Here is a 27,420-nt window from a genome sequence, read left to right as displayed (position 1 = left end):
AGCGAGGGCGATCAGGTGGGGAGGACACATGCAGGCCACTTGTCACAACAGTTGTGTTCACAACCTCTGAGACCTTAACGTCACATCTGGTATGTAACCGTCTGTATGGTGTGTACAGTATATGTGTATGCTTGTGTGTTTGTACATGTTAGTGTGTATTGGGCCTTGTTTAATTTTTAGCACCTGAACCTATCTACTGTCATTTCTGTTGTGTAAACTACTTGTACATGTGCTCATAACCACTGTGATAATAATAATAGTCAAACAACAATTTGCTACTAGAACAGTTCACACAGACAAAATGCCCAAATTGTGCTTTCTCTGGGGCAATACGAGGATATAGCAGCATTATGTATCTTTACTGAAATGTCATGGCTTTGTTTTAGTGTTGGGAATGTTTCTTTCTGGTATTTTTATGGTTATGTAACTGTATAACTTATATAACTGTGTGTATATGAAACAGATGTCCCTCATAGATCCCACGTCTCTTTGATCCTTTTATCATTTTGTTGCCACGTGTTGTGTACATGCTATACATTTCCCTGTGTATGTCTTTTGCTCTACATTTCTCTATGGTCCATGTGCATTTTGTTCAGGAGTGTGTCTTGTAAAAGTGACAAAGTGCTAACTTGTTAATAAGTCTTTTGTGAGAACTGTACGTCTTGGGTGCGGTAGCAGGTTATAGGGTAAACTCCCAGTCATAATGATACACACATAAAAATCTGACAATGGGCACAGCACCGTGGTGGTTAGCACTATTGCCTCACAGTAAGAAGGTTTCGGGTTTGAATCCTGTGTGAATCTGGGGTCTTTCTGTGTGGCGTTTGCATGTGTCCCCCGTGTCTGTGTGGGTTTTCTCCAGGGACTTTGACTCCCTTCCACAGTCCAGAGACACATGCGGTTTGGGTTTAGGTTAATTGTCGAGTCTAAATTGCTCATAGGTGTGAAAGTGAGTGTTTGTGTCTCTCTATGTGATAGCCCTGCACTAGACTGGTGATCTGCCCATACCCCACCTCTTGACCAGTGTCAGGTGGGATGGATGGATGGATGGATGGATGGATGGATGGATGGATGGATGGATGGATGGATGGATGGATGGATGGACACTTGACAGCTAACAAGTATGTGATTGTGTTCTGGCTGTGAGGAACACAGTACATCCCTTTATCCACAAGATGGAGGAAGAGATCTCTTTCATTTCACTGGATTGTGGCTGTGTGTGGCTGCCAGACTGATGAATGGTTTAGTGCTGAAGATGTTATATGAAAGAAAACACTGTTAGGGGAGAGGTCTTTAAGTGGTCTTTAACACACACATAGTAAGCATACACACAAGTGTAAGTGAACACACAACAAAATAAAATTCTTACAGCAAATTCAGTCTTTCTTCTTTCTCTCTTTTTTCTTTGTCATAAATCCGTACAGGAATTCAAATCATGCAAGAGTTTGTTTTACGCTTTGTGTTATACTTTAACTGTAGACACACAGAACCTGGATACACAGACAGATACATATACATAAACAAATATGCTAACATATCCATACATATACAGTTCAGACCAAACAAGAACAAAACAGAGTGACAGTGTGACCTGATGGGATAAAAGACAAGACCATTGTCAGTATTTTCTAGACCCAGAGAACTCCTCCTTCTTTACCAGAAGTCCAGCACTTGTTTTCATCCAATGAGAGAAGCCTGTGGGAGGAAAGAGTTTCTGTGATTGGTGTAGAGTTTCAGCGACCCCTCCCTTCCTGAGGAGTTGGAGAGAGTTCACTGTTAGTTTTTCTCAGCCACACTTACAGAGTTACAGATTAGAAGGAGCGTAGCGTCGGCAGTCTGTAGCTGCTGTACAATTCTTTGTCTGCTCAGGAGTTGTGTGTGTGTCTCAGTATTACCGTCCACTCAGTGTAGCAAAGCGGAGGATCAGAGTGACCACCATGTGGGCTGCAAGTCCACAGAAGGAGCAGGTTGGTAATGTCTCCTTCTCCCTTTCTACTTGTCTCTATATCTGCTCTGTTCTATTTGTGTCCATGGGCTGGGGGCAGGATTGTATCTATCTGACACACTGGTTTTGGGTTGTCAGTGGCAACATGTAGAAGAATTTACTGTATGCTTGACTGTTTGTTTCTTGGCTTCGTGATGTTTAGTTGTTATATAGTGTTCACTGCTGAAAAACTGCATCATTTAGTGTGTTACCTGCTGTTTTAGACTGTACAGGTGTGTGTGCTTGCTTGCTACCACCCCTCTAACACCTGTTGTGAAAGTTACTTGCTGCAGTGGGAATGTCATGGGAAATCTGTAGTCTGCTTTTTCTCCCCACCACTGCTTCTCCTACCAATCCCTTCTATGTCCTTTTCTCTCTCCTATTATTGTCTTCCCTATTGATACGCATCATCCTGACCTCTGGCCTGACCTCAGTGCATTTCTGTTGTGGTGCCTCCATACATATAGAATAAACTTATGTTGAACTTAACTAATTAAGTTATTCCTGCCTCAGGCTTTTAAAAGTGTGTCTTTGACCTGTTTCATGTTGTGTTATAGCCTGTTGCTCAATTTGTGATACATATTAATCATTAGTCTGGACAGGAGGAGAAACAAGGTTTAAGATGTTTTAGAGGAGTTTTAGTTTTGAGATGTTTTAGTGTGGCAGGCACATTTTGTGCTGTAAATGTATTCCAGATGGACTACAGTCTTATTTAGTCCTGGCATATGGTGAATGCCTGTCAAAAACCCACAAACCATGTTTTGAATTTCCAACCACAGTCACAAAAATGATAATTTGTGGATAATTTAAACATGCTTAGGATTGTACAACAGCAAGCTTTCATTTTCTGCATCACAACACTGTTCAAAGCTAATATTTAAAGAGTGTGTGGTCGACCAAATCTCAACAGAAACAGATTTTTTCAATGATACCTCTAGAGATAAGAGGTTTATGCCTAATTGAAGTTTTGCCGCAGGACTGTTGTGCTGTTGTGCTTAAGACAAACAGAAAAAGCTTTCCATACAGACTAGAATACAAAAATGGTCCAGCAGATGCAAAAATAGAAGTTGTTTATTTACAAGTGAAAAAAATGTCACTGTGCCATTTGGTACTTGTGCCACCATTAGCAACTATTGCTTTCCTGTTTATCTGAACTATTGAGGTCCAAAAGTAGATTTTACCACTTCTCACTAATGGTGTCTAGCCATGCAGATCATATCCAGTATTAATTCCTGCACCCCCAGATCAATGGGGATAAATGCAGTTTTGTTTGTGGTGTGCAGGAAACAGGTAACAGTTTTAGTGAGTAGTCCTTGTCAAAGCCTGCTGTATGGAAAGACAGAAAGTTCTTAAATTTTTAAATTTCACATAATGTTTATTGCTTTTAGCTCAATTGTAATGGGGCAATGGTAGAAATATCAGGGACAGGTATCTCGACACCTGCTTAAAATAAAACCAGATTTATTTTTATGGATTTGCAGTATAGTGATGGGGGTGGTAATCTGGGTGAACTCACTCAAGTTAAAAGCGCTCTATATTTTCTGTACAGCTGCTGTAATCACGATGAGAACATGCAGGTCAGAAACCCTTTAGTGGTCTGGACATAAGTTATAGTTTGGTCATTTCCAGGCTCAAACTTGGTAGGGCCATGTCAGGCTTGGCTGAAGCAGGGAGAGGGAGCAGTTCCCTCAGTCCTGTAGTACAATGATGCTTTGTGTTACTGCCGGCAGAACGCCACTCTGGTGATGATGACGTGTGCTCGCTCTTTTTTTTCTGGCATCTACTGTATGTCTTGCTTTCTTCTGCCTCTCTGACCATCCCTATCCCCCTATCCATGGTGTGAAGGATTAGATAATAGGCAGCTTTAGTGTGGGCAGAGAAAGAGAGGTGTCACAGACCTCTCTCATTGCTTTTCTCTCCCTTCCTCTCTCCGTCTTCTCTCTCTTTGTACCATCTGCGCCATGAGGAGCTTGGCACCACACAATCTTTAAATGCCAAGCTATGTATTTATGTTGTCTTTATTTTACTATGTGTCAGTGTGATAGGCAGTCTGTCACACGTGATGTGTATGGTATCTTTAAAATGATTTGAATCATTCACTGCATTTTGCAACAGTACTTTGGAAATGTCAAGCTTGTCATCACACATCCAGTAATAGATGATGCAAAATATCTATTTTATAAACACTTAATGAGTAATCAGTGACAACACCTTTGCTGATACTGTGTTCGATGTTAAGTCCGTCTCCAGTGTTCTTTTCAATAACGTGACACTTTCCAAGCACATATTGCCATCAGACATAGTGTAGAGAGTCACGGGTGCCAAAGAGACAGATAAGCAGGGTTCTCTTTCTAACTGGTACATATAAATTCACATTCATTTATCGACACATTTTTGATTAAAGCAGCTTTGACAAATCTTGTAACTGATAAAGAGATCTGAGTCAGAGCATTTATGACAGTATAGCTTTAAATAAAGTTGTGACAATGGTGATCATTGTTGCTCATTCTTGCTAACCAGTTCAGTGCATTCCACCACTTTGTGTTGAAATGCGGCTATTAGCTTTTTTTGTGAATTTATCTTTGCTCCACTTGTCCTTTCTATCTATACATCATTCAGTGACTTCCCATGTTTTTCCTGAAAGATCAGTACAACTTGTGTTGGGGCTGTGTGATATCTCACACACTAACTTTTGACTGGTAAAGTATATTCAGTTATTCAATTTGTACCCAAATATGTTCAGACATAAAACAATGAAACTAATGATCATTTTCCTCAGATGCATTCATTTGGACAAAGAGTTATATGCAGTGCCTTGTGTTCTTGTCAGGTCAGGTGAGGAAGCTGGGACTGACTGCAGCTCCACCTGTTACCACTGATAGGAATAAGCCACATAGATAATGGATGGAGGGTCACATGGTGTTACAGTGCTTGGCGCCGTCACCTCACAGCAAGAAGGTTCTGGATTTGAATCCCATTCTAACCTGGGGTCTTTCTGTGTGGAGTTTGCATGTTCTCATCATACCTGCTTGGGTTTCCTCTGATAGTTCAAAGACAATCGGTTTGGGGTTAGGCTAATTACTGACTCTAACTTGCCTGTGTGAATGTAAGTGTGGTGGTTTGTCTCTCTCTATGTGTCAGTCCTGCAGTAGGCTGCCAGCATCCTGTGACTCTGGATGTACCAGGATAAGTAGTAGATGATGGATGGATGGTCCCTGTGTGTGCCTCTCAGCTATAGAACAGTGAAATATCACATCATTTGATCTTGTTGTTGAATGACCGGTTGTTCACAGTAATTAGAAAAGTACTCTACTATGTATTACTAATTGTCAGAAATAGAGCTTTCTTTTAATCTCCAAAACGCCACTTACTTTCCAGTGGCCTCAGCTTTACAAAATCCTGAAGCACAGCTTTTCCAGTTTTCACTTGCTTTGCCAGCTCAGCGCTTTAGTTAAGGGAATGCAGTAAGTCCACTTCCTGCCATCACATGGAACTTTCCACTTTTTGGGATGAAGCAAGAAGGGTGATCCTGTCTCCCAGAGTAGATCAGACTACACATAAATCACTGCCTGCTTGGGCAGCTGCATTTTAAAAGATTTTAAAGAAAGATATTCAAATAGTTACAAAAGTACCAGTGTATGATCATTTTACATGTGAACAAGTGGCAGGGAATTTCCCACACAGATCACAGAAACTTGGCAATAAATCAAGACACATTGTCTACAAGACACTCAATTTCCTGGCTAAACTTAATTGGACAGCAGCAGCTACACAAATAATATGGGATGTAGATTTTTCTGCTGTGGGACACATGATAAGTAACCTTGCCTCCCTTTCCATGTCTCTCAGGGTTCCTTGCAATGCAAAAGAAACAAGACAACAATCCCAGCTGCAAAAACACAAGCAAACAAGCCTGTGTCCTCTTCTCTTCTCTCTTAACCATAGTGTTTTATTTTATGTCTCTGAAGGGTGAGTGGATCAAATTTGGAACTGTAAAATGCAAACTGAGCTGAAGTGAAAGCACATTGCCCTGTTGGTGTCTCTCTGCGGATATCTCAGTGTGACATGGCTGGGTGTGAGAGATGAATGCATGAACTATGTGCTGAATACACTATTGATTCTGGATTAACCGAGATCGTGTTACCCAGAGTAATTATTAAACTTTAACATTCTATATTAAACTCGTATTAGCTTAGCTTGACACAAAGACTTGCTCTGTTCAGTGGTTGCAAAATTATTTGGTTGGGAATAAATGGTCCAAATTTTTGGGTCCAGAGGGTTTGCAGCATAAGGTCAGAGGTCAAACCATCTACTTGAGTGGTTCTCTAAAAGCACAGTAAGTGTTCAGGGAGAATAAACACCAGCCATGCAGATTTTTCTCAATACAGCATGAAGCATTATTAAATATTTTTATCCATGAATACTTCTGTAAATCAAATCTTATAAAAGGCAGCCTTATTAGAAAATGGCACCAAACTTTCTGCTCTACATTAGGTCACACCTCCGTCCCAAAACTGATACTTTACTTTCAAGTTACATTTCACATCCTCAGTCATGGAGATGGTCTTATTAGAATTTATGACACGTGGTCCCTACATGACAAGTGTAGCAATATATTTTAATGGATCTGGAGCACAGTGAGAGACTAAATTCCCCACATGTCAATCGTATAAAAGATTGACGAGTCCCCACTCCTATACTTTTATGATGTTGTCATTCTCTCTGTCCCTGCAAAATGTCATTGAATCTCCTCAGTTCTTCTCCCCCTCAACTTTCTTTCATTTGTTCATCTGATATCACAGAGTGTTGATTCCAACTAATTGACATTTAAGAGGAATGCTAGTACATGAAGGGAGAGGCGGATGTTCTTAGCTGCTTCTGTTGTTATTTATACATAAGCAGCTTGCTGGCTGGTAAAACTATCACCATGACAACAGGACAGGAAGCAGGAAGTAGGCAGGGTTCCATCTGAATGGAGTGGAGAGATAACTCCTGTTAACTCTTAGTTCCATTATATTCTCATCTTCTCTCTGCTTTCTCACTTTCTCAGATTAAATGGATACAGTTTGTGCATGTGTGGTTGTGTCGATGTCCGACATCTGAGACAACACATGCAGACATTCAAAGCACATTTAGCATTCCAGGTCTCTCTGGAGTTAAACTCTGGGTGGGTCAGGTCTACGCTGGGTCATGACTTATCATTCATAAATAGTTCTGGTATCTAAGATCATATTCACCCTGCACATGATGGATGGATGTTCCATCAATGAGCTTTGTTGAATTTAATGAAGGAAATAACACCTACACGCTGACCTACATGTTGCAGAATTAATACAAAAATATATCCCTATTCTAAACAGATCATCATCAAGTCAAAACAATTATTTCATTAATGCTAATTTGTAATAGCACCTATGTGCCACATGCATAATTACACATCTTCCATTGAACCCCCCCGTCTACAAAAATTGTATTTATTTTCCACTGATTAAAAAAAGACTTTCTTGTGTCATTTACTTTACTTTATATTATTTTAAATAATTTTAGCATTATATTTTAATCAGCGTGGTGCTTGACAACCAGATAGAATAGATAAAGTTTATACTTCCTAATAGATCTTAATAGCATTATATGATTTTCATGTGATTATTATTAGAAGGATCAGTGGGCAAAAACAACCCTGCATATACTGTGTACATGGAAAACACAGCTGTTGCTATTCTAGCTGTATAAAATAGATTTTTTTTTTTTCCAGACTGCAGTCCTTCTGTACAAAACGTGACCAAGCAGAGTGGACTATTTAGAGCCAGTGCTGACTCAGCAAAACATGCTGTGCGTCGGTGAAAAATAATGATTTTCTAAGACGTCTTATAAGGAATTTTGTGGAACATCTATTGAGTGTTTAATGAGAATGAACTTTCTGTTGTTGATGTGTTTATAAAAACTTAGGATGCTAAAATCATACATAGACAGTGAAGTTATACTGTTCCTTAAATGATTATCACTAATAACCATGAGTTCTAATCAACCATCCTTATCAGTAACATAATCAAATAAATAGAAATTAAAATAATCTGAATGATGAGAAAATGAATGGATGAATGAAATGACTAAATGGTTTCACAGAGACAACTGGAAGCAGACAGACATGCAGTCACAGCAGGAAACTGGTGACTGCTGGTGCTTCTTCTGACAATGTGAGCATGTTGGATCTTGTTCAGAGGAGTGGGAATGTTAACTGTCGAGCTGCTGTCTGTTGGTATATGTGCTCGTGATATTTACTTCTCACAAATATTTTTAACTCCAAACAGAGGAATTTTTCACATTGCAGGGAAATACGTCCATTTCATCTTGCTTACTTAACTAGATTGTGAGAAGTGTTAGACTATTATTAGATTATTGGAAGCTTAAATGGAGTGGAAGGTCCTCACATGTACACCTATGTGAGTCTTACAGACTCTCTTTTACTTTTCCCATCACTGACTGAATTAGCAGTGCAATCATGTCTTGGTCCTGCCCTGACTTGCCTCTGATTTTTTTTGATTCTTCTTTGAAACTTCAGCTCACATTTCCCGTAAATCTGTTTTCTCTTCAGATTGGGTCTTTACTTAATTAATGACTGCTTTTGGCTTGTCTTTTATCAGAATGCAGTCAGATTCTTACATATTTAAAGTAGCTGCTCATTTTTTCATATTAATGAATGCTCATTGGAACATAAATGGTAATAAAATAGTAGGGTGCATGTGGGCTCCTTGTAAACACACAGTCTGTTTTCCTTCCCAAAATAAATTCTATTTCAAATAAGGTTAATTGTGTTCCAGTCAATAACATTTTTTTTAAAAATCCACAGTGATGAACAGCCATAGTGTGTGTGCAAAAATAGAAAGTTTCCATTATGCTTTCTAATGAAATCTCCTTTCAGGGTCTGCTGAGTCAGCTATTCCCTCTACTCCCCCCTACTCCCCACCCTTTTCTTCTACATTTATATACTCAATAGGCGATTTGTTAATGGGCCACATGAGGATGGGAAGACTTGAATGACTAAGCATAGTGCTTGGCATTGTCTGTGTGTGTGTGTGCCTGTGTGTGTGAATGGGTCTTTTTCAATGTCTTTTTTTCCTGGAAAGTGTACTGCACTTGAAGTGTTGAAGATTTAAAATGTAATTTGCTGTGGACACCCTGCCTGTGTCCTATCTTAGGAATACAGGGTTTTCCAAATGACTGCTCTTATGGCTAAAATAATGTAATGACCCAGTGTATAGCAAACACATGAGAGGTTTCATTTTTCTAACTGGTTTAACAGGTTTCTAGCATCTGGCAATTCTGGCATCTGTTATACAAAATTGAGCCAGTTTCTTAGGGCGTGCGATAAGAGGGAAACTAAAAGAGAGTTGAGGAGATATCTATATTGCTTTGCACAGAGTAAACATCTAAATGTGTCTATGCTGCAAACATTTTTCTAAAGGGATTGAAATGCAGTATATAGTACATTATACATCATGCATTTAGGCTTTGTGTTGTGCATGAACATTTCATATACTGCTATGTTACTGTAGCATGACTGCACAGGTGTAGGTGCATGTAGCTGTATATAAGGGTGTATGGCTGATTTTATGCATGAATGAGGGTGTTTTTCAGGTTTTACTGTAAGACACTTAATGTAGGTCACTGCTGTTTTGGTAAAGCAGCCAATAAAAAGAGACTGGGGTGACACTGTGCACATCCCAGGAGGAACTGTCTGTGAGTGGGTGTGTCTGTAAAGGAAACAATGACATGTTCTTAGTCTTTGTAATTTGGAACAATTATTACTTTTATTCTAAGGGTGTGAGCATGTCATAACGTTCAGTAGATGATAATGTTTAATCATTGAACTCATTATCACACATCCGATTTAGAAGAGTAAAAGAGAATCGGCCGATTGTTTTCTATATCATTCAATGTACGTTATGTAAAAGGTATGTACAATTCTAGTTAGGTGAGTATTTTGTCACTAAGTAGGAACATAGAGACAGGTGGAGAAACGTAACAAATGTGGATGCCTCCCAGGAGAGTATGAAATGTCAGATCTCAAGCCAGTTGAACATCTATGGGAGATTCTGGACCAGTGTGTCAGGTGGTGTTTTTCACCAGCGTCAGCACCCCAACAAACGAAGGAATACACAGTGATGTTCTTCTCTCCAATACAGAACAAGACTTTTGCACCCTATTTACCAAGGATCATTAAACCAGTTCCGAAATCTTGTAGTGGTCCAAAACCTGTTGGTTTCTACTTTAACTTCTTACTCATCTGTATATTTGATGTCAGTTGTAGTTGTATTTCACAGAGATTTACCATCCTTCTTATCACTGTTGACTTTGGATTTGGCTGTGATAATAAAACTGGCAACAGTTCTTTGTTTACTATGTTCTTTCTGATTACATTTCTTACAGGTTTGCAATTATTCCCCAGCAGGTGAAAACATGAAGTATTTTTAATTTTAACAGTCATCTCTCATCTCTGCTAGGTGCGCCCTGCTCCTGGGGCTGGCTGCTAAATATGCTGGGTAAGGCTCAGCCAACTACCAGTCGCCTCAACCTGGTGAACTCTGAAGTTTCTGACACCAAAGTGACCCTGGACATATGTGACGGTATCAAGATGACCAACCTTGTGGAAAACTTGGATGCCAGAGAGCTGGACATAGGCGAGGGAGATGATATCGACTGTGAAGGAAACTACCTTGGTGTGTTTGTTTGCCTATTTTCTGTCTGCCTCAAATAATATGATCTCACCAGTATCTCTTCTTTAACAATGAAATGTTAAAGAAAGTTACTCAACTGACTATCAACTTTGTTCATCATTCATAAATGAGGGATAGGTGTCTCACATTGAATGGCCATAGGGAAAACTGACAAAGCACATATTTCAACCGAATGCATTGGGTTTTCAAACAGCACAAAATCATGAGGGTGGATTTTTCATTTTACATAATTAGGATCTTAGAAAATATACCAGAGAATACACAGAAACATTTGACCTAGCACTGCAAACTAGCCCAGCATAGGAATGTTAGAACAAAGGCTGACCTTTGAGCTTTGCAGCCTACTCGTTCCTAAGCATCCTGCTCAGGATGCTCAACTCCTACATGCACAACAGAAGAGCCACACTAACCGCCTGCCTCACTCTGTTTCCTAGAGGACTGTCGTGTCCCATTTTCAGCGGTGTATGGCACAGTGGGCTTTAAGGAGGCCAATGCTAAGGTCTACCTCCCCTCTGTGTCCATTACTGCCCGGATCCTGGAGGTGGAGAGATTCACTAGTGCTCAGGACCGCTTCAACCTGTCGCACCACAGGAGTGTCAACAAGGTACTGCAGACAGGCCCAATGTTCAGTCTAATATATATTAAAATCACCTTCCCACACACACTCACTGCCACCCTTTCACCTGTGTGTTGTGTGCCTGTAGTCTCTGCCAGCGGTGTTTAAGATTGAGCTGAAGCACGGTGAGTTCACCTGGCTGATCAAAAGGAAGGAGAAGCATTTCATGGAGCTGCACAGAGAGCTGAGGACATACAAGACCTTAATGAGGATACCACTGCCATCACGCAGGTTGGTCTCGCCTACACACACACACACACACACACACACACACAGATTATACTCCCACATGGACATGCACATGTACAAACATCAAACACCATGTATACACTGCCACGTCCGACTAAGACTTATAATAAATGTAATCTAAAATTAGCTTATTATATACTTCAAATTTAATGGTTTATCTTTAGCTATTTGCCCATAACATGGGAGGTGATTCTGCACAATGTGACTTGTAACAGGATTTTTCCACACTGTGATTAATACACACAGAATATGAATCACATTAAAAGAACAGCAATCCATTTACACCATTTAGGTTAGAAGATCAATACTGTCATGTGTGAATTAAATAGGGGGATGAAGCTGAGGCCAGCAGGAGATTGGTAAGAACATGTGTAAGTGTTTCCAAAATGGGTTTTATAAACATTTTTGTTCAGTTCCCACCCCTCCCTCCATGTGTCTAATTCTCCTTGGTGATGTGCACACTTGAAAACAGAGGGATGTTGCCTTGGATACTAGGATTTACTTTTATCCAGCTCTGTTTTTCTCTCTTGCTCTGCCTGTGATGTTCATTTTATTCTATTGTGTGTCTTATGACATAATTGCATGTTGAATTATCAAACTGGCTGGAGGTTATTCAGTTATGATAATATTAAATGTCCATGTTTTGAGATAAATAAATCTACATTTTTCTGTCCTTGATTAATATACAGTAATATCACTGACTCAGCTCAAAGGAAGGCAGACAAAAAATGATGAGTTTTAATTTTTGAGGAGCTGCAGAAACTGCCAACAACAAACTTTAAGGACAGGTGCTGTCTTCAGACCATTCAGACTTTTTAATTCAAAATCAATTTCCTCTCTTCTCTCTCAGCCACACAGTGAGGAGGAGGACGGTGAGGAAGAGCGAGGTGAGGGATATGCCCTCCCTGCCAAGGGGTGGGGGAGATGAGCTGGTGCGTGATGAGCAGGTCTCCAGCAGGAGGGTATGTCCCAGCAGCAGTGTTTGTTATTGTTTTTTGGAAAAATTCATTGTTATACCTTAACTTTATGGCAAGGAGCTCTCTGCATTCAGACTTGTTGCCATGGCACTTTCTGCTTACCCGCACACGTATCCTCTAAAACACTCTCTGACTCTGTGTGTGTGTGTTTCTGTGTGTGTGTGTGTGTGTGTGTGTGTGTGTGTGTGTGTGTGTGTGTGTTGATGCTTATGCATGGATTTTGTCATTAAATACTCACATTAGCCAAAATATAGTGTATGTGTTTCTACAGAGACAATTAGAGGACTATTTGAACAAGCTGCTGAGGACGGCCATGTACCGCAAATATCACCATACTGTGAGTAGTCATACTAAGAATCACAAGCTGCATCATATAAACACGACCTCATAATGGCTGCCTGGCAATCTGTAAAATCAAGTTTATAAAATATATACAGTATAACCCAAATGTGTCATTTCAGCTACTGTAAATATACTGTAAAAGTAAAAAAAACAAACAATACAGTTTTCTGCATTTTAATATGGAGCACTGACACAAATAAATAATGTGTTTATTCATGACACCGGGTTTGTGTTTTGTTCACCCAAGGAATGTGAACATATCGTAGCTCTTTAAGCCCCAGATGGCACCATGGCTTTTAAATGCACTGTATAAAATACTGTCTCAGCAAGAAACATAAAATGATTTTTTTTTTCTGGAAGTCAAAGTAAAAGCCTGTATACCTGTTTTCTTTTTCTTCCTTTCCTTTTTCATTTTTAACACTATATTCAAAAACATGTACTGAAAATAGGGACTTATTCTCAGGGTCTTCTTACATTTGGCCCACTCATGTTATATGTATACTAAACTTAGCCCTACCATTACTTACTGTGTGGTGGAATGATCCTTAAGAACCCAATACTAGGTTTATCCACTGTGTCTGTTGTGCGCTGACATATTAATACTATGCATCATTCTGATTCATTACAATTTATTATCTGAGGTTCCATCAGGTGTTGAGATCATTTATGAGTCACATTGCCTCCAGTTGAATGACGTGTTGATGTAACAGTTGCCTGCGCTCGTGTACAGCATGTTTCATGGTTTCTACATGCAGGAATCACTGTGTGAAGCGTGTGTCTTCTTGTATATTCTCAGATGGAGTTCATTGACGTCAGCCAGCTGTCTTTCATTCATGACTTGGGACCCAAAGGCTTGTGAGCATTTTCTCTTCTTTTTCTTTCAGTCTTCAGTTAGGCAGGTAAACACACACTTCACAACAGAGTCCAGCAGTTGATGAATGTTCGGAGATACTTTAAATGTTATCTTTCGCAAACCTCCACATTTTGTTTGTCCTCTGCTTACATCCCACAGTAGAGCTTTCCTGAATATGTGTAACAGTTTTCTCTCTCCAGGGAAGGGATGATCTATAAGCGCTCAGGGGGACATCGTATCCCTGGCATGAACTGCTGTGGTCACAGCCAGGCCTGTTACCGCTGGTCCAAACGGTGTGTGCTTACATCTGTCCTTGTCTGTCTGCCTCTTGTTATCTTAGTCACTGACTTACAATTTCAAATATTTTGTTTGAATCTTTTTTTAAAAATTTCTGTCTCATTGTTTTTGTTGCTATATTGACAAAATGGATATTGCTTTCTTTATGTAATTAAGCAAATCACTCTTGTGGTTATAAAACACAAAAAGAATTTTTTTTTCATTTCTTTAAATGTATTCTATCAACTGGCAAACTTGTCAAAAATGTAGGTGTAATGGATGTTAAGTACAAAAGAAATTAAACTTCCAGAAGACACTTATTTCTGGCAGGAGGCTGTCAGGCTGTAGGTGTTAAAACAGTTAAAACAAATCATTGCACCTTAAAAAATGAATGTTTTTTTATATGTATGTATGTATATATATATATATATATATATATATATACATACATACATACATATATTTGCTAACAAAGTCTTTAAACCACACTTGCCTTTCATCTGTTTCTTCCTCTTTCTCTTTAGCCAAATCATTATGTGAGCAGTTTTTATTATTATTTTTTAAAGACAACACAAAACAATCCCACATGTTTGAAATGCTTGGTCCATCCTCCTACATCCTCATGATGATTATCTTCCTACTCCCTTTCCTTGAAACAAGAAATATGATGAGCAGTCCACAGCAATCAATCAAGATCTGCAGATCTTTCTGCAGACACATGAGTCATGTAAGCATATGATGATGATGCTGATGTGATCTGTGTGTGTTGTGTAGCTGGCTGGTGGTGAAGGACTCATGCTTGCTGTACATGAAGCCAGACACAGGGGCCATCTCCTTCGTCTTACTGGTCGATAAAGAGTTCAGCATCAAGATGGACTCCAAAGAAACAGAGACTAAACATGGAGTCCGGATTGATAGCCTCTCCAGGTTATATTTCTGTGTGTGTGTGTGTGTGTGTGCGCGTGTGTGTACGTGCGTGTGTGTGGACCTGAGTAGTGATCATATATGTTTTGAGTAAAGTGACACAGTGAATTCGAAGGCTAATTCTACCTAAACTCTACTTAAGGAGAAAGTCCTGCGTTAGCCTCTCATAAAGCATTATTATAATGATTATATTAGAAAATATATTCCAAAAGGCATTTTCTTGTGATCAGCTAGAACAGCGTCTCTTCAGCCTGCCTCAGTCAGTTCCTACACAGTGAGTTCTTACAGTAAAGGAAAAGACTCTCCAGAGACTTCCTACACTCCCCACGAAACAGGTGTAAACCTGTTGTATCTATCTATTTGTGCGTTTTATGTGTAGGTGGAGAACATTATAGCAATAGTAGGGATAAAGTAATTTAGGTCTCTCCCAAGGCTGAAACTGTGCTGAAGTTAATCTACATCAATGATAAAGAGAAGAGAAAAAATCCCAGGCATTCTTCTGAAATTACTCAAAAAGCTGTTATTCAGATGGCTCTGATACAGCGGAATAAGAACAATGCATGAAAAATGTGGTTACAGTCCACACAAATAATAATAGACTGTATACACTTAGCGAAAGGTACTAAATGTCATCATTCAGTTCTGGATAGGATGTGACCTTCAATAGATCACCACACTGAATGTTCTTCATGTTTATTTACTATATGGTATATACTGTACTTCTAGTGAAGGTGCTTCAACTTCTCCCCATATGACTTTTGATTCTCAACTTGTGATATGTGAAATTTAAGACCAACAAGACCAGATGTCATTACGTTATGTTTTAGTTGGCTAGAAACATTTCTGTTGTGCAACTTGTGCTGTGAATCTCTACCAGTGTTGCTTAAAGCTGTTGTGAACAGTCTGGATTGTTTTCCTTAGCTTCTTTCCTAACCCAGAATTTATTTTATTTTCGACATGATTATCAGCTGTTAACTCACTCACAAAACACAAATGCAAACATAAGCACTTAGCTCTGATTCAGCTGTGGATATTGGGGCCTAGGGCCTATTAGAATTGCCTAATTCTTTTTGGCAATACCCATTTAAATTACTGCATCTACCAGTATGTGTAAAAACAGGCGTGTATGTTTATTTTATTATGTCTGTGTCTGTGTCTGTCTTCCTGGCAGAACTCTGGTGTTTAAGTGTAGCAGCTACAGACATGCACGCTGGTGGGGTCAGAGCATTGAGAACTTTGTGAGGAAAAATGGGAAGGCTTTCCTGCGAGATCATCGCTTTGGATCATTTGCACAGGAAGAAGAAAACATCCCTGCCAAATGGTAACTACACTTCTGTAGGGTACAGCTGGGGGAGCTGTTATTGGTGTGTGATCAGGCGGCCTTGATGCAAAATAAAATATTTAATTGTGTTATGTTATGTTGTTGTGTTATGGTCGGTAAAAGAAATCTACATGCTGAAGAGCAACAAATGTTCAAAAAGACAGATTTTTAGCATATCCTTTTGTTATCTTTCTTCTTCTGTTAGTCTTTCACTGATAACGATGGAAGTGTATGGAGAGCTTTATGAGTTTTTAAAAGTTCTCTACCCCTTAGCTGGCAGATTCTCTGATATTGAATAATCTGTGTGATAATGTCATTACATTGCCCTTTTATTCACCAAAGTGCCTGCTGTGTTCATGTGAGTTGGTGGAAAAAGAGAGTGTTTAAAGAGTTATGTCATGATGACACAGTAATGGGTGTAACCTGAAGCTTGTGAGACTTCTGCAAAAATTAAGGAAAGGAGCAAAGTGAACAGACAAATGTACTTTTATTGCTCTTCTGGTGACCTATTTGTGGTTTTGTGGCAGTTTTGAGTTGTCACAAGACAGTGAGCTTACTGTACATGTTCAAACCATACAGTCTATGGTTCAAAGACACATATTGTTTACTTTTGTGCGTATGTGATTTATGCAGCTTATTTGGACTGACTAGTATTTCTTGGCAGGTACGTGAATGGAAAGACTTATATGGAGGATGTGGCAAATGCTTTGGAGGAGGCTAAAGAGGAAATCTTTATCACTGACTGGTGGTGAGTTTCACTTTGTTTTTTGTGTACAAATGCTTTGTTTTTTGTGTACAAATGCAGGATGTAATCATTTTATTTAAAACCATGTGGCAAATATCACATGCAAGTGTTTCCAGTAGCCTATTTTAGAGTTTGATAAGTATGGTATAGAGTATGGTAAGGTTTCTAACATTGCCCATCATAGTGGTCTAAGATGCGTATCATGTGATCACATTGTTCACAGCTTGGAACCTTTCTCCTGTGTCAGCCTCCTTTGCTATTCCCCTGTGTGTCCAGCCTCTCTCTGCTGTCAGTACTGTAATAAAAGTAACAATGCCCAAAAAAGTATTCTTAAAATAGCAGGGTAAGGTTGTTGTTATGGCTACAAGATATGTCACATTACAGAAACCATGCATGCATGCACCTATCCAGTATTTACTGCACAAGAGTCTATCATCACATCTATTTCTCTATGTACTGTACATTGCACCAGTAATAGTGTGTAATCCCTTTTCGAATTGTTTGAAATTGAACAGTTTTAATGCAAATGTTCCAGAGATAGATTAACTCTGCAGCAGTATTTAATTGAGGGTAGATGATGTTGTAAAAGCCGTATCAAGCAACAGCTGAGCTTAATATAGCGTATTCCAGTAGCTGGTTATCAGACTGTTGCCAAAGAATGAGCTGACAACTTGACACTGTCATAGCCAGTTAGTGTAGCAAACATTACACTATGTTTTACCCACAAGCCCTGGCACTCGGGCAAGCAATGCAGTGGGTCTGTGTGCTGTTGTAATCATGGACTAATCCACACACTGAGAATAGAAATACAAAGTTACTGAATAGAATAGAAAGATAGTCTCCATATCTGTTTACACTTTCTCTCTGCAACCATTTGTTGCGTCCCCTTTTGTGTGTGTCTGTAGTGTTAAAATGAAGAAACACTAATATTTCTCTTCAAGACAAGAACATTTTTGATGATTTGTCTGTTGTCTCGCATTAATTTGTGTAAGTGTATATGCAGAGGGTACAGTAACCTGGGAAATTTCACAGATGTAAATCAAATCTATCAACAACAGGCTCAGCAACATTACATAATGAAGACTCCTCCCTCTTCATCAGATTGTAAATCTTATACTATTTTTCTGCCTTTTATATATTTGGCAGTGTTTTGTGCTGTATAGAGTTTTCTAATGGGAAATAAACTGTTTGTGTCTACTGGAACAGTTATAATATTGTTGTCATTGTAGTTTCAAATATAATAGTTTATGGTCCTAAAAGCCAAATGGGCAAAATCCCTCAGGTCCAAAGCAGTAATCACTGGGCGTATGGTCTTAACCAATAAGATGTCAACCTATGCAATATGAGCCAATCACATTTTAGTCATGTAACCTCAGCATGTCAGTGTGGATGACTCATGAGACTACATCATTATTTCATGTCTGTATATGTATAGTGTATAAAATGGGTTGGCAACTCCAAAGGTTTGTACAGTGCTATACTGAGTTTGATTTTTTTTTGACATGATGGATTCACACTATAGCCTGACAGGAGTATTTTTATAAAAAGGCATATATATTCCTGTTATATATATTCTCTCACAATCAGTTTCACACTTTTTCTTTTTGTCTGTTTCTTCTCTCTCTCTCTCTCTCTCTCTCTCTCTCTCTGTCTTTCTCTTTCTCTCCTGGCCAGGCTGAGTCCAGAGATCTTCCTCAAGAGGCCTGTGGTGGAGGGCAACAGGTGGAGGCTGGACTGTATCCTCAAACGCAAAGCAGTAAGTCACCAACATCGTAGGTAAATAATTAACCTTTACATAGTCAAACTTCAGAGAAAGAAACAATTTGCATCAAATGAGGAAACTGTTCATTTTAAGTAGCAAACATAAGCAGACATCTCACCCCCTTTCTGTACAATGTAGGCTATGGCATATGAGCATGTCCACATGTAATCACAGGAGGAGAATCCTTATTCAGCACAGACCAGAATCAATTTATGACACCCAAAGAAATCAGCGTGATTTGTTTATGTTTCATCTGCAAACAAATATACTATGATGATATATTTCCAACAGGTTTGTGCAATACATTACAGAAAATTGTACCAAACTGGTGAAGTGGCATGTAATCATGGTGTATATTTACTGTATATTCACAAATATTTCATATTCTACAAGACTGGTTGTTCCAGCTACTTTTACAGATTAAACAATTACTCAACAAAATGACATAATCAAACAGTATATGATAGTGAGCAGCATTTCTTTCTGTCTGTCCATAGCAACAGGGAGTGCGAATCTTTGTGATGTTGTATAAAGAAGTCGAACTTGCCCTTGGCATCAACTCAGGCTATAGCAAGAGGACCCTCATGTACCTTCATCCCAGCATCAAGGTAAATGGGGATTTTGAACATGGACAAAAAAAAACAAAACAATGTGACACCAAATGTGGATAGTGTATGCAGCAGAACCAAGCATAGACTTAAATATTTTATTGCTTTTTTGTACTGCTCACAAATTTAATGTCAGACCTTCTATATTATCTACGTAACATAACAGTCAGACTATGTATGCTGTAATTCACATGTTTGTGGCCCAGGTCATGCGTCATCCAGACCACGTTTCCTCTTCTGTCTATCTGTGGGCGCATCATGAGAAGATTGTTGTCATTGACCAATCAGTGGCCTTCGTTGGTGGGATCGACCTGGCATATGGTCGGTGGGATGACAGAGAGCACCGACTGACAGACGTCGGCAGTGTGACGCGCTCTGTGGCCCTGGAGCAGGTCAAACACACACACACAAAATTTGCTCAGATGTCCTGGTCCTAAAACTTTGGGATTCTAGACAAATATATTCTTAATGTTTTAATGCCGTTGTATTAGACTACATTATATTTTAGCTAGGCTTGCCTAATGAATTGACAGTGTTTCCTGTTGTTTTTGTGTCCCCAGGCGGGCTCCACCAACACTCCATCCAATAAGGGCATGTCCTCTGTTGATGGTGTTTCCCAGAGTAATGGAAGAGAGACGCCGCTCAGCGATCCGGTAGACTTGCCAAAGTTGAAGGGGATTGGCCGCAATAGAAGGTCTCGCTTCAGCCTGTACAAACACCTGCACAAACACACACTGCAGCATGCAGACAGTGTCAGCAGTGTGGATAGCACAGGTATGTTTATATGAGAAGGAAGAGAATATGAAAGAATCGAGGTGGGAGCAAATGGAGAATAAGTTGAAGCTGCTTTACTTCAGCAAACGTGCTCTACTGTCTCCAGTTCTACATCATTTCTATTGGTCTGGGTGCGAATGGGTAAAGATCCTTGTGTAAATGCAATGCATTGATTATAATGTTTTTATTCTGTATGTGTGTGTATGTGTAGGCAGTGGCTCTCTGCAAAGTCTTAAGACAGGAGTTGGAGAATTACAGGGCAATACTCGCTTCTGGCATGGAAAAGACTACTGTAACTTTGTCTACAAGGACTGGATTCAGCTGGAGAAACCTTTTGATGGTCTGATACTCACACACCCACTCTGAAAAGTTCTCTCTATTGCTAGGTTCATAAAAAATTTGCCAATATACAATCGTCTTCTTATTATTAATCTTATGATTTTTCCTGTTATACCACTACCAACAAGTAGTCATGAGGAAAACTAATATGGAGTACCATAAAACACTTTTATGTTCTGCTTTTTCCTTCCATCTCTTAATTTAACCCTCTAATTGTTTACCTCTTTCTTTTAGCTTCTTTTCACACTGTTCTTTTATGTCTGCCATCTCTTTGCTGTAATCCTTTTTCATGTCTTCTCCTATTACCTCCCTTTTTTGCAAAATTTTGTAAAAGTTTTTTCTTCTTTGTGCAGACTTCATAGACAGGTACACCACTCCCAGAATGCCTTGGCATGACATCGCCTCAGTGGTTCATGGCAGAGCTGCCCGGGATGTGGCCAGACATTTCATTCAGCGCTGGAACTTCACCAAGGCACTTTAACACTACTGTGCACTTTACAAAACACACACAGGATGCAGCGCAGTATTAAAACATGACCTGGATTTATATAAACTCAAGGTTCTTTGTTTAACAAATTATAGACTTGATGTTACTCTTTCTTGTATGACTAGTTGTAGTTATAGCAAATAGTAGCTAACTGATGTAAAATTGAAGCAGGAGAAATCATGACTTGCTTGCTTAAAAAAAAAAACTGGACACTAAACACTAACCTGGCTAAATCACAGGAAATGTTTGGCTGGAACAGTGGGAAAATGACCTTAATACTCACACTCATGTCTACAAGGCAACAACTTTTTTTCCCCAGTTTTCCTTTTTCCACTCTTTCCTGCTCCTGCTCTCCCAGACCTTATATTTACCCTTTCTCTCCCCATTTATCCAACTGTCTCTCTTACAGATCATGAAGCCAAAGTATCGCTCTCTTTCCTATCCATTTCTGCTGCCCAAGTCTCATTCCAGTGCCGATGAGCTCAGATACCAAGTCCCTGACTCCATAAATGCCAAAGTACAGGTAAGAGAACACACCAATTACCATTTTTATCTAACTGCATTCATAAAACACATTTTGAAAATTATGTTGTTCTTTTCTATAATTATATGAAATGAGGCAAAAACAGCCTAGTATAACTAGGTATAACAGTTATAGTATAACTCCCACTTTCCTGCAGCATTTTTCACATCCCAGTTTGCAAACACTGCCAGAAAGAGATTGAGAGAATGTACGTTTAAAAAAAAAAAAATTCTCTCTGGGCCAAAAGTTATATAACTACAAAGGTTTGTGCCTGCAACTGAGGTTATTTAGCTGAAAATAACTGGCCCTTAAGTTGAAATGCTAGACCATTATAAGAAATGCCTGATCTTGTCATACGTCTAACATCCTCTTGCTTTAAGAAACTGTTCTTATTTCCCTTGGTGTCATTTGTTTATGTTTAAATTTTGAACTGATTCCTATACAACTTTTCTTAAAACTTAAAATACCTCTGATGATTATCAATACATTAGAAAGTATATGTTTTAACATCACTGTGTCTCATGTTTGTGTATATATAATTGATATCCTGGGATGTAACAAAAACTAGCACTATTCAGTCTAGCAATACTTGCAAATACATATGAGTTGTTATTAGGTTTGTCACACAGGCACAGAAAGCACAGAAAAGCACCTCTACCTAGATACGTAGCCACAGAGACATAGTTGGAAATACTTCACTCCTGTATTTAGTTCTTACAGTTTTTATGTGCACTACATATAAGGATACTCACTTCACACATTCTTCTTATTATAATCTGCAAAATGCAGCCCCAACAACAGTTACTGTTATAATAATCCTATGCATGTTTGTATGAGGTGTTGCGGTCAGCAGCAGACTGGTCAGCAGGCATAAAGTACCACGAGGAGTCCATCCATAATGCCTACATCCAGGTCATCGCCAAAAGCAACCACTACATCTATATTGAGGTAAACCAGCAGTGAGACCAGGATGTGAAAATACAAGACAAATGTTCTAATATGACATTGTTATAAGAAATGCATTTCATATTACTTAGTTCTGGGTTGTTGGAATGTAATCCCTCTCCCCTTTTCAGAACCAGTTCTTCATCAGCTGTGCTGATAACAGAACGGTCTACAACAAGATCGGAGATGCCATCATTGAAAGGATCATCAGAGCACACAAGTATTAGTCTTGATTTCTTCTCTTCTTCTTCTGGGATTATTAGTATTATTAAGATTAGTCTTCTATCACCTCTGCTTTTCACAACTGCACACTCAGAGTCAGGGTCTTAACTGATATGTGCTTGCTCACAGGGAGGGTAGGAAGTACCGCGTGTATGTGGTCACCCCTCTGCTTCCTGGCTTTGAGGGAGACATCACCACAGGAGGAGGAAACGCCATTCAGGCTGTCATGCACTTCAACTACAGGTAAACTGTATGACAGTTTTTTATAGAAAGAGGAAGAGTGACAGGATTTGAAAAAAAAAAGATATATCATTAAATATCTGTTGTAGTTCATTATTTTTCAGTTGATTCCAGGATGTACTTATACAGTACTTGCATGCATTTTCCTGAGTTTTTGTCTGATGCCTCTTCAGAACCATGATCAGAGGAGAGTACTCTATCATCTCCCAGCTGAAAAAGGAGAGTAAGTACAAGAATAAACTGTAACATGAACATATTACATTTAGAGTGAGGAAATCCTCCCTCAACATTCTCCTAATTTCCACCTGTTTTCTTTTTCTTTTCTATTTCTCCTCTCATCTGTCAACCAGTGGACGACCAGTGGATGAACTACATCTCCTTCGCTGGCCTTCGGACTCACGCTGAGCTGGAGGGACGCCTGGTCACAGAGCTGATCTACGTCCACAGCAAGATGTTAATTGCTGACGACAACACAGTCATCATTGGTTAGTCTGTCTCTCATCTGCTCTGTCACCTTCTGTCTCTTTGTTTTTCTCACGCTGTTTTCACCAGCTACTATTTGAGGAAATTGACTGCTCTGCAAAATGTGACAAAATCTATTTCTTTATTCCACAATGTGTGCATCTAACACATGCCCTTGCAAATATTGTTTAAATATTTGTTGAACGCTTCATAGCTCTACTATGCCACCTGCTGGCTGATCCCACTCTTTCTTCAGATGGCCCCATAATCTATACACACAATTGTATTAATAGGCTAAATTAAACAAACATAAAAGGTCTAGTATCTTTGTAAATGTTTATTTTATGTTTATTTATCATCTACTGATCAACCTGTGTAAAAATCTTTAGCCAGCTTGTTTATAAAACCACAAAATAATTATTACATACATAATGAGAGGTGAGAGGTAATGCCAGCACATGAATGCAGAGATTCATCTCCATCAGCTGTTTTGTGTGTTTATTTCAGGTTCTGCTAACATCAATGACAGAAGCATGCTGGGTAAACGTGACAGTGAGGTGGCAGTGATTGTGCAGGACTCAGAAAAAGTGCCCTCTGTAATGGATGGACAGGAATATGAGGCTGGACCCTATGCACTACAGCTGCGCCTGGAATGCTTCCGGTGTGTGTGCATGAAACAGAAAGAGGGGGGCACATTACAAACATGATTTGAAAAAATGCTGATTATTTTATTTGAATATCATTTGTTTATCTTTTGGTTTCACTGTTCCCCAATTAAAAGTTATTTTATATTTCCCATCTGTGTCTCTCCCCTTTTCTCCTTCTCTCTTTCTCCTTCTGTTGGGGCAGGACTATCCTTGGAGGTCACACTGATACCAGCATTGACCTGTCTGACCCCATCAGTGATCGCTTCTATAAGGAGGTGTGGATGACCACAGCTGGACGCAATGCCACCATTTATGAGAAGGTGGGTTATGCATGATACTTCAGGAAGAAATGGTAACTTTGCCAGTGTCTGTTTTAGGCTCAGTACTTGAGCATTTAATTTAAGCTTGAGCTAAATGTTGACACACTTTAAATGAATGTTTACAATCCTCAAGTCTGACTTAATGCAATAGCCAGGTGTCCGGGAGATTCCTGTCCCACAGTATAATTAAAGGGAGATAAAATCCACGGTGCCTGACCTGTGCAAATATGATAAACCCACCTAACTCAGACTGCTGAAACCTCATGTTTCCTTTAGATAAATGCAGAACTACAGTTTTGCAAAGAAAGAGGTCAGATAAATCATGACAGCAAAGGAAAAATGGTTCAATGTACATATGTGCTTGTGAGTGTTTTATTGCTTGCATATTGCTGCCAAATATCATGACAGTGCATCCAATAGTTGATGGGATATTTCAGTTTGAATCCAACTAATGGACAGACTGACAAACTGACTAACACTGCCTTCCCAAGGGCAACCGCATTAGGCTAAAACGGGCTTCATTTTAAAGCACCTGTGGGTTTTGCTTCAGGTATTTCGCTGCCTCCCTTCGTCCCTTGTGAGGAACATGTCCGAGCTGGAGCAGTTCCAGTCAAAACCGGGCTTGGCCCAGACTGACCTGGCCCGTGCTCAGGAGGAGCTGCGCAAAATCCGAGGCTTCCTGGTACAGTTTCCTCTGGACTTTCTGTCTGAGCACAACCTTATGCCCTCTGTTGGAACAAAGGAGTCCATGGTTCCAACTGAAATCTGGACATAAAGTGTGTGCCATCCACCCACGCATCTGAACTGAACAGTTTCTAGACTATCTTGAGTGAAGGCTGTGGATTATGGTTGTCATCAAATATGTAAGACTGGATCTGCAAGAAAATCTCTTTTCAAACAGAGATGAGAGGCAACTCATCCTCTGGACTGATGAGAGTCCTGGACAAATCTGTTTCTACTGTAAAACACTAAACAGTAGTTACAACTACTGTAAACACTAAGGGTAAGTACTAGATTTTGGGATATATGAAGAACAAAAAGACAATTAGACAATTTTAGGACAGCTGCTTTGTGACTGCAGTCAAACTGTGGAGATGACAAACAGGCATATGTACTTAGGGTACTGGGAATCATAGTCATCTCTAAATGCTTCAGCCTTTGGACTAAAGGAAAAGCTCATGAGAGCAAAGATTTGTAAGGGACCAGAATGAGGCAGTAGTAAAACTGTAGACAACAGTGCCAATAAATATTCTGCTTTTGGTAGATATCACAAAATATGCAGAGATGATGATGCATGCAATTTACTGAGTTTATGATGTATCCTCGTAAAATGCATTAGTGCTATGTGCGCTGTATATGAGCTCACTAAAGACGTGTTGAGCTTATGTATGTTCCACTCAAGCTTATCACCATAGATGTATTGTAAAGATCTTTACTGTACAAATGCAAAACATGCTTTGTGCTTCACTGTGGTTGCACATACACACACAGTTTTACTGGGTCAGTAGCTGTGCATTTACTAATTATGCTCAAATCTTGTTAATGTGATGGGCAAAAAAAAAACCAAAAAAAAAACTCAAAGCCATTCTCATTCATGTGGAAGGTGTTTTGTGACATAATTCTTTAAACATGAGGTATGAACTTTGTAAAAATATGAAATACAGGTGAATCAAAGTGAACTGTGTTGAGCTGACCCAGGTTACAAACACTAGTGCAGTCTGGAAAAGTAGAAATGGTTGTGCCTGTGGCCAACACTGGAGACTTGATGAGACAATCTGGCTTTATATTCAAAGACGCAGTTTTTCTCTTTGCTCAATAGATGGTGCTAGCTTCTTAAAAATAGCTGAGTTTCAACAGTGGTTCAACAGTTTTAAAAGAGCTTACAGTTTTAAAATGCTTCTTACCTTTCCAGTTGCCTAGCAGTTCCAGTTGTTTTCTTGATTGAGAAAATGAAACTTTTCTGTGGATTCTTCTGGTTCGTGGCAAGAGGAAACATATTTTGTATGTGACTGCATGAACTCAATATTGGCTAATTTGATTTCATTTGAAGTTTCTCTCTGATTATCCTGTTTGATCACCAACCGCCTCAGAGGTGAAGCACCACTCTTGTTTTTTCCTATGCTCAGTTATTGCAACAGGCACATAAAATATTACAGCAAATAATTGGATAAAGATCTTTACTAAGGTTATGTAACAATAAGAACTCAATCAGGATCTGCCAGAGTTTAGAAGAAAACAGTTTCTCATGAAAGGGCAATAAAATTTTTTATTGCATTTTGAAGTCACACATCCAGTCGCGCATTGTTCAGAATCTGATGAAGTAATATTGATTTCTTTTTTTATGTCAAATTGATAAGTGTTAACTGATCTGATTATATTTTTAGACACTGTGCTTTAAGTTTTGACAAAAACAAAAGAACTTTTCTTGTTAATATTTTGACACCATTGTGTTGTTTAATCTAGCTGTAATTGTCAGTGCATTATTTATGAAAAATAAGTCAGCTAATTAAATTTTTTATGTATGGCATATTTTATGTTTCGCTGTGGATTTGTTACGAAGCCTCTGTTTATTGATGATAACCATCAAACATCAGTCTTTCCATTAACTTTCTGTAACCCTATTTCTAATTTCTCTCCATTCATTTAACATTATGTAACTCATAATTTAAATGGCTAGCAAATGACACTACTTTTAGAAAAAGAAATTTCGTCTTAAACAAAAATAACACAGGTCACAACTCCTGTTTAGCCAAGCTGGCAGTCTGCCATAACCAGTCTCAACAATAACCGTTTAACACAGGTGGTTAGGCTAATTGGTGGCTCTGAATTGCCTGTAGGTGTATGACTCATTGTCTCAGCCCTGCCACCCAGTAAGTCCATACTGGCTCCAGCCTCCTGTGACCCTGGATAGCAAAGTTAGTGATGGATTATGGATGAATGGATATTTTTTTTCTTCCTTTGTAAAAACTACCAAAAATATGTTACTTCTAGCTGCCAACCTTTTTTCCTTAGCAATTCATAAAGCAAATCAATATACAAACTGAAATTCTGACATATCTCGGGTGT

The 27,420-nt window shown here is 39.1% G+C and overlaps 1 protein-coding gene across 2 annotated transcripts; it reads left to right on the top strand.

Annotated features, from left to right (window-relative positions):
* Positions 1–1,771: 1,771 nt before the first annotated feature.
* On the top strand, positions 1,772–26,883 carry pld1a (phospholipase D1a). 2 transcript variants are annotated; one of them, XM_026303119.2, is made up of 27 exons: positions 1,772–1,967; positions 10,489–10,704; positions 11,157–11,326; positions 11,427–11,569; positions 12,438–12,549; positions 12,836–12,901; positions 13,703–13,761; positions 13,960–14,052; positions 14,810–14,962; positions 16,131–16,280; positions 16,945–17,028; positions 18,700–18,781; positions 19,079–19,123; positions 19,285–19,395; positions 19,602–19,787; positions 19,956–20,169; positions 20,381–20,509; positions 20,862–20,980; positions 21,405–21,518; positions 22,356–22,466; positions 22,595–22,683; positions 22,815–22,928; positions 23,099–23,148; positions 23,276–23,410; positions 23,895–24,048; positions 24,237–24,354; positions 24,905–26,883. In XM_026303119.2, exons 2-27 carry the CDS (start codon positions 10,521–10,523, stop codon positions 25,127–25,129), a joined length of 3,210 nt encoding a protein of 1,069 aa, XP_026158904.1. In that variant the 5' UTR covers positions 1,772–1,967; positions 10,489–10,520; the 3' UTR covers positions 25,130–26,883. The 2 variants fall into 2 exon arrangements, with proteins under 2 accessions (XP_026158904.1, XP_026158912.1); XM_026303127.2 differs by lacking the exon at positions 19,079–19,123 and having other exon boundaries at positions 1,773–1,967.
* Positions 26,884–27,420: the final 537 nt, after the last annotated feature.

The sequence above is a fragment of the Mastacembelus armatus genome, chromosome 22 (genome assembly GCF_900324485.2).
Source record: "Mastacembelus armatus chromosome 22, fMasArm1.2, whole genome shotgun sequence".
Taxonomy (NCBI): Eukaryota; Metazoa; Chordata; class Actinopteri; order Synbranchiformes; family Mastacembelidae; genus Mastacembelus; species Mastacembelus armatus.
This window is presented reverse-complemented; position numbering and strand designations above follow the sequence as displayed.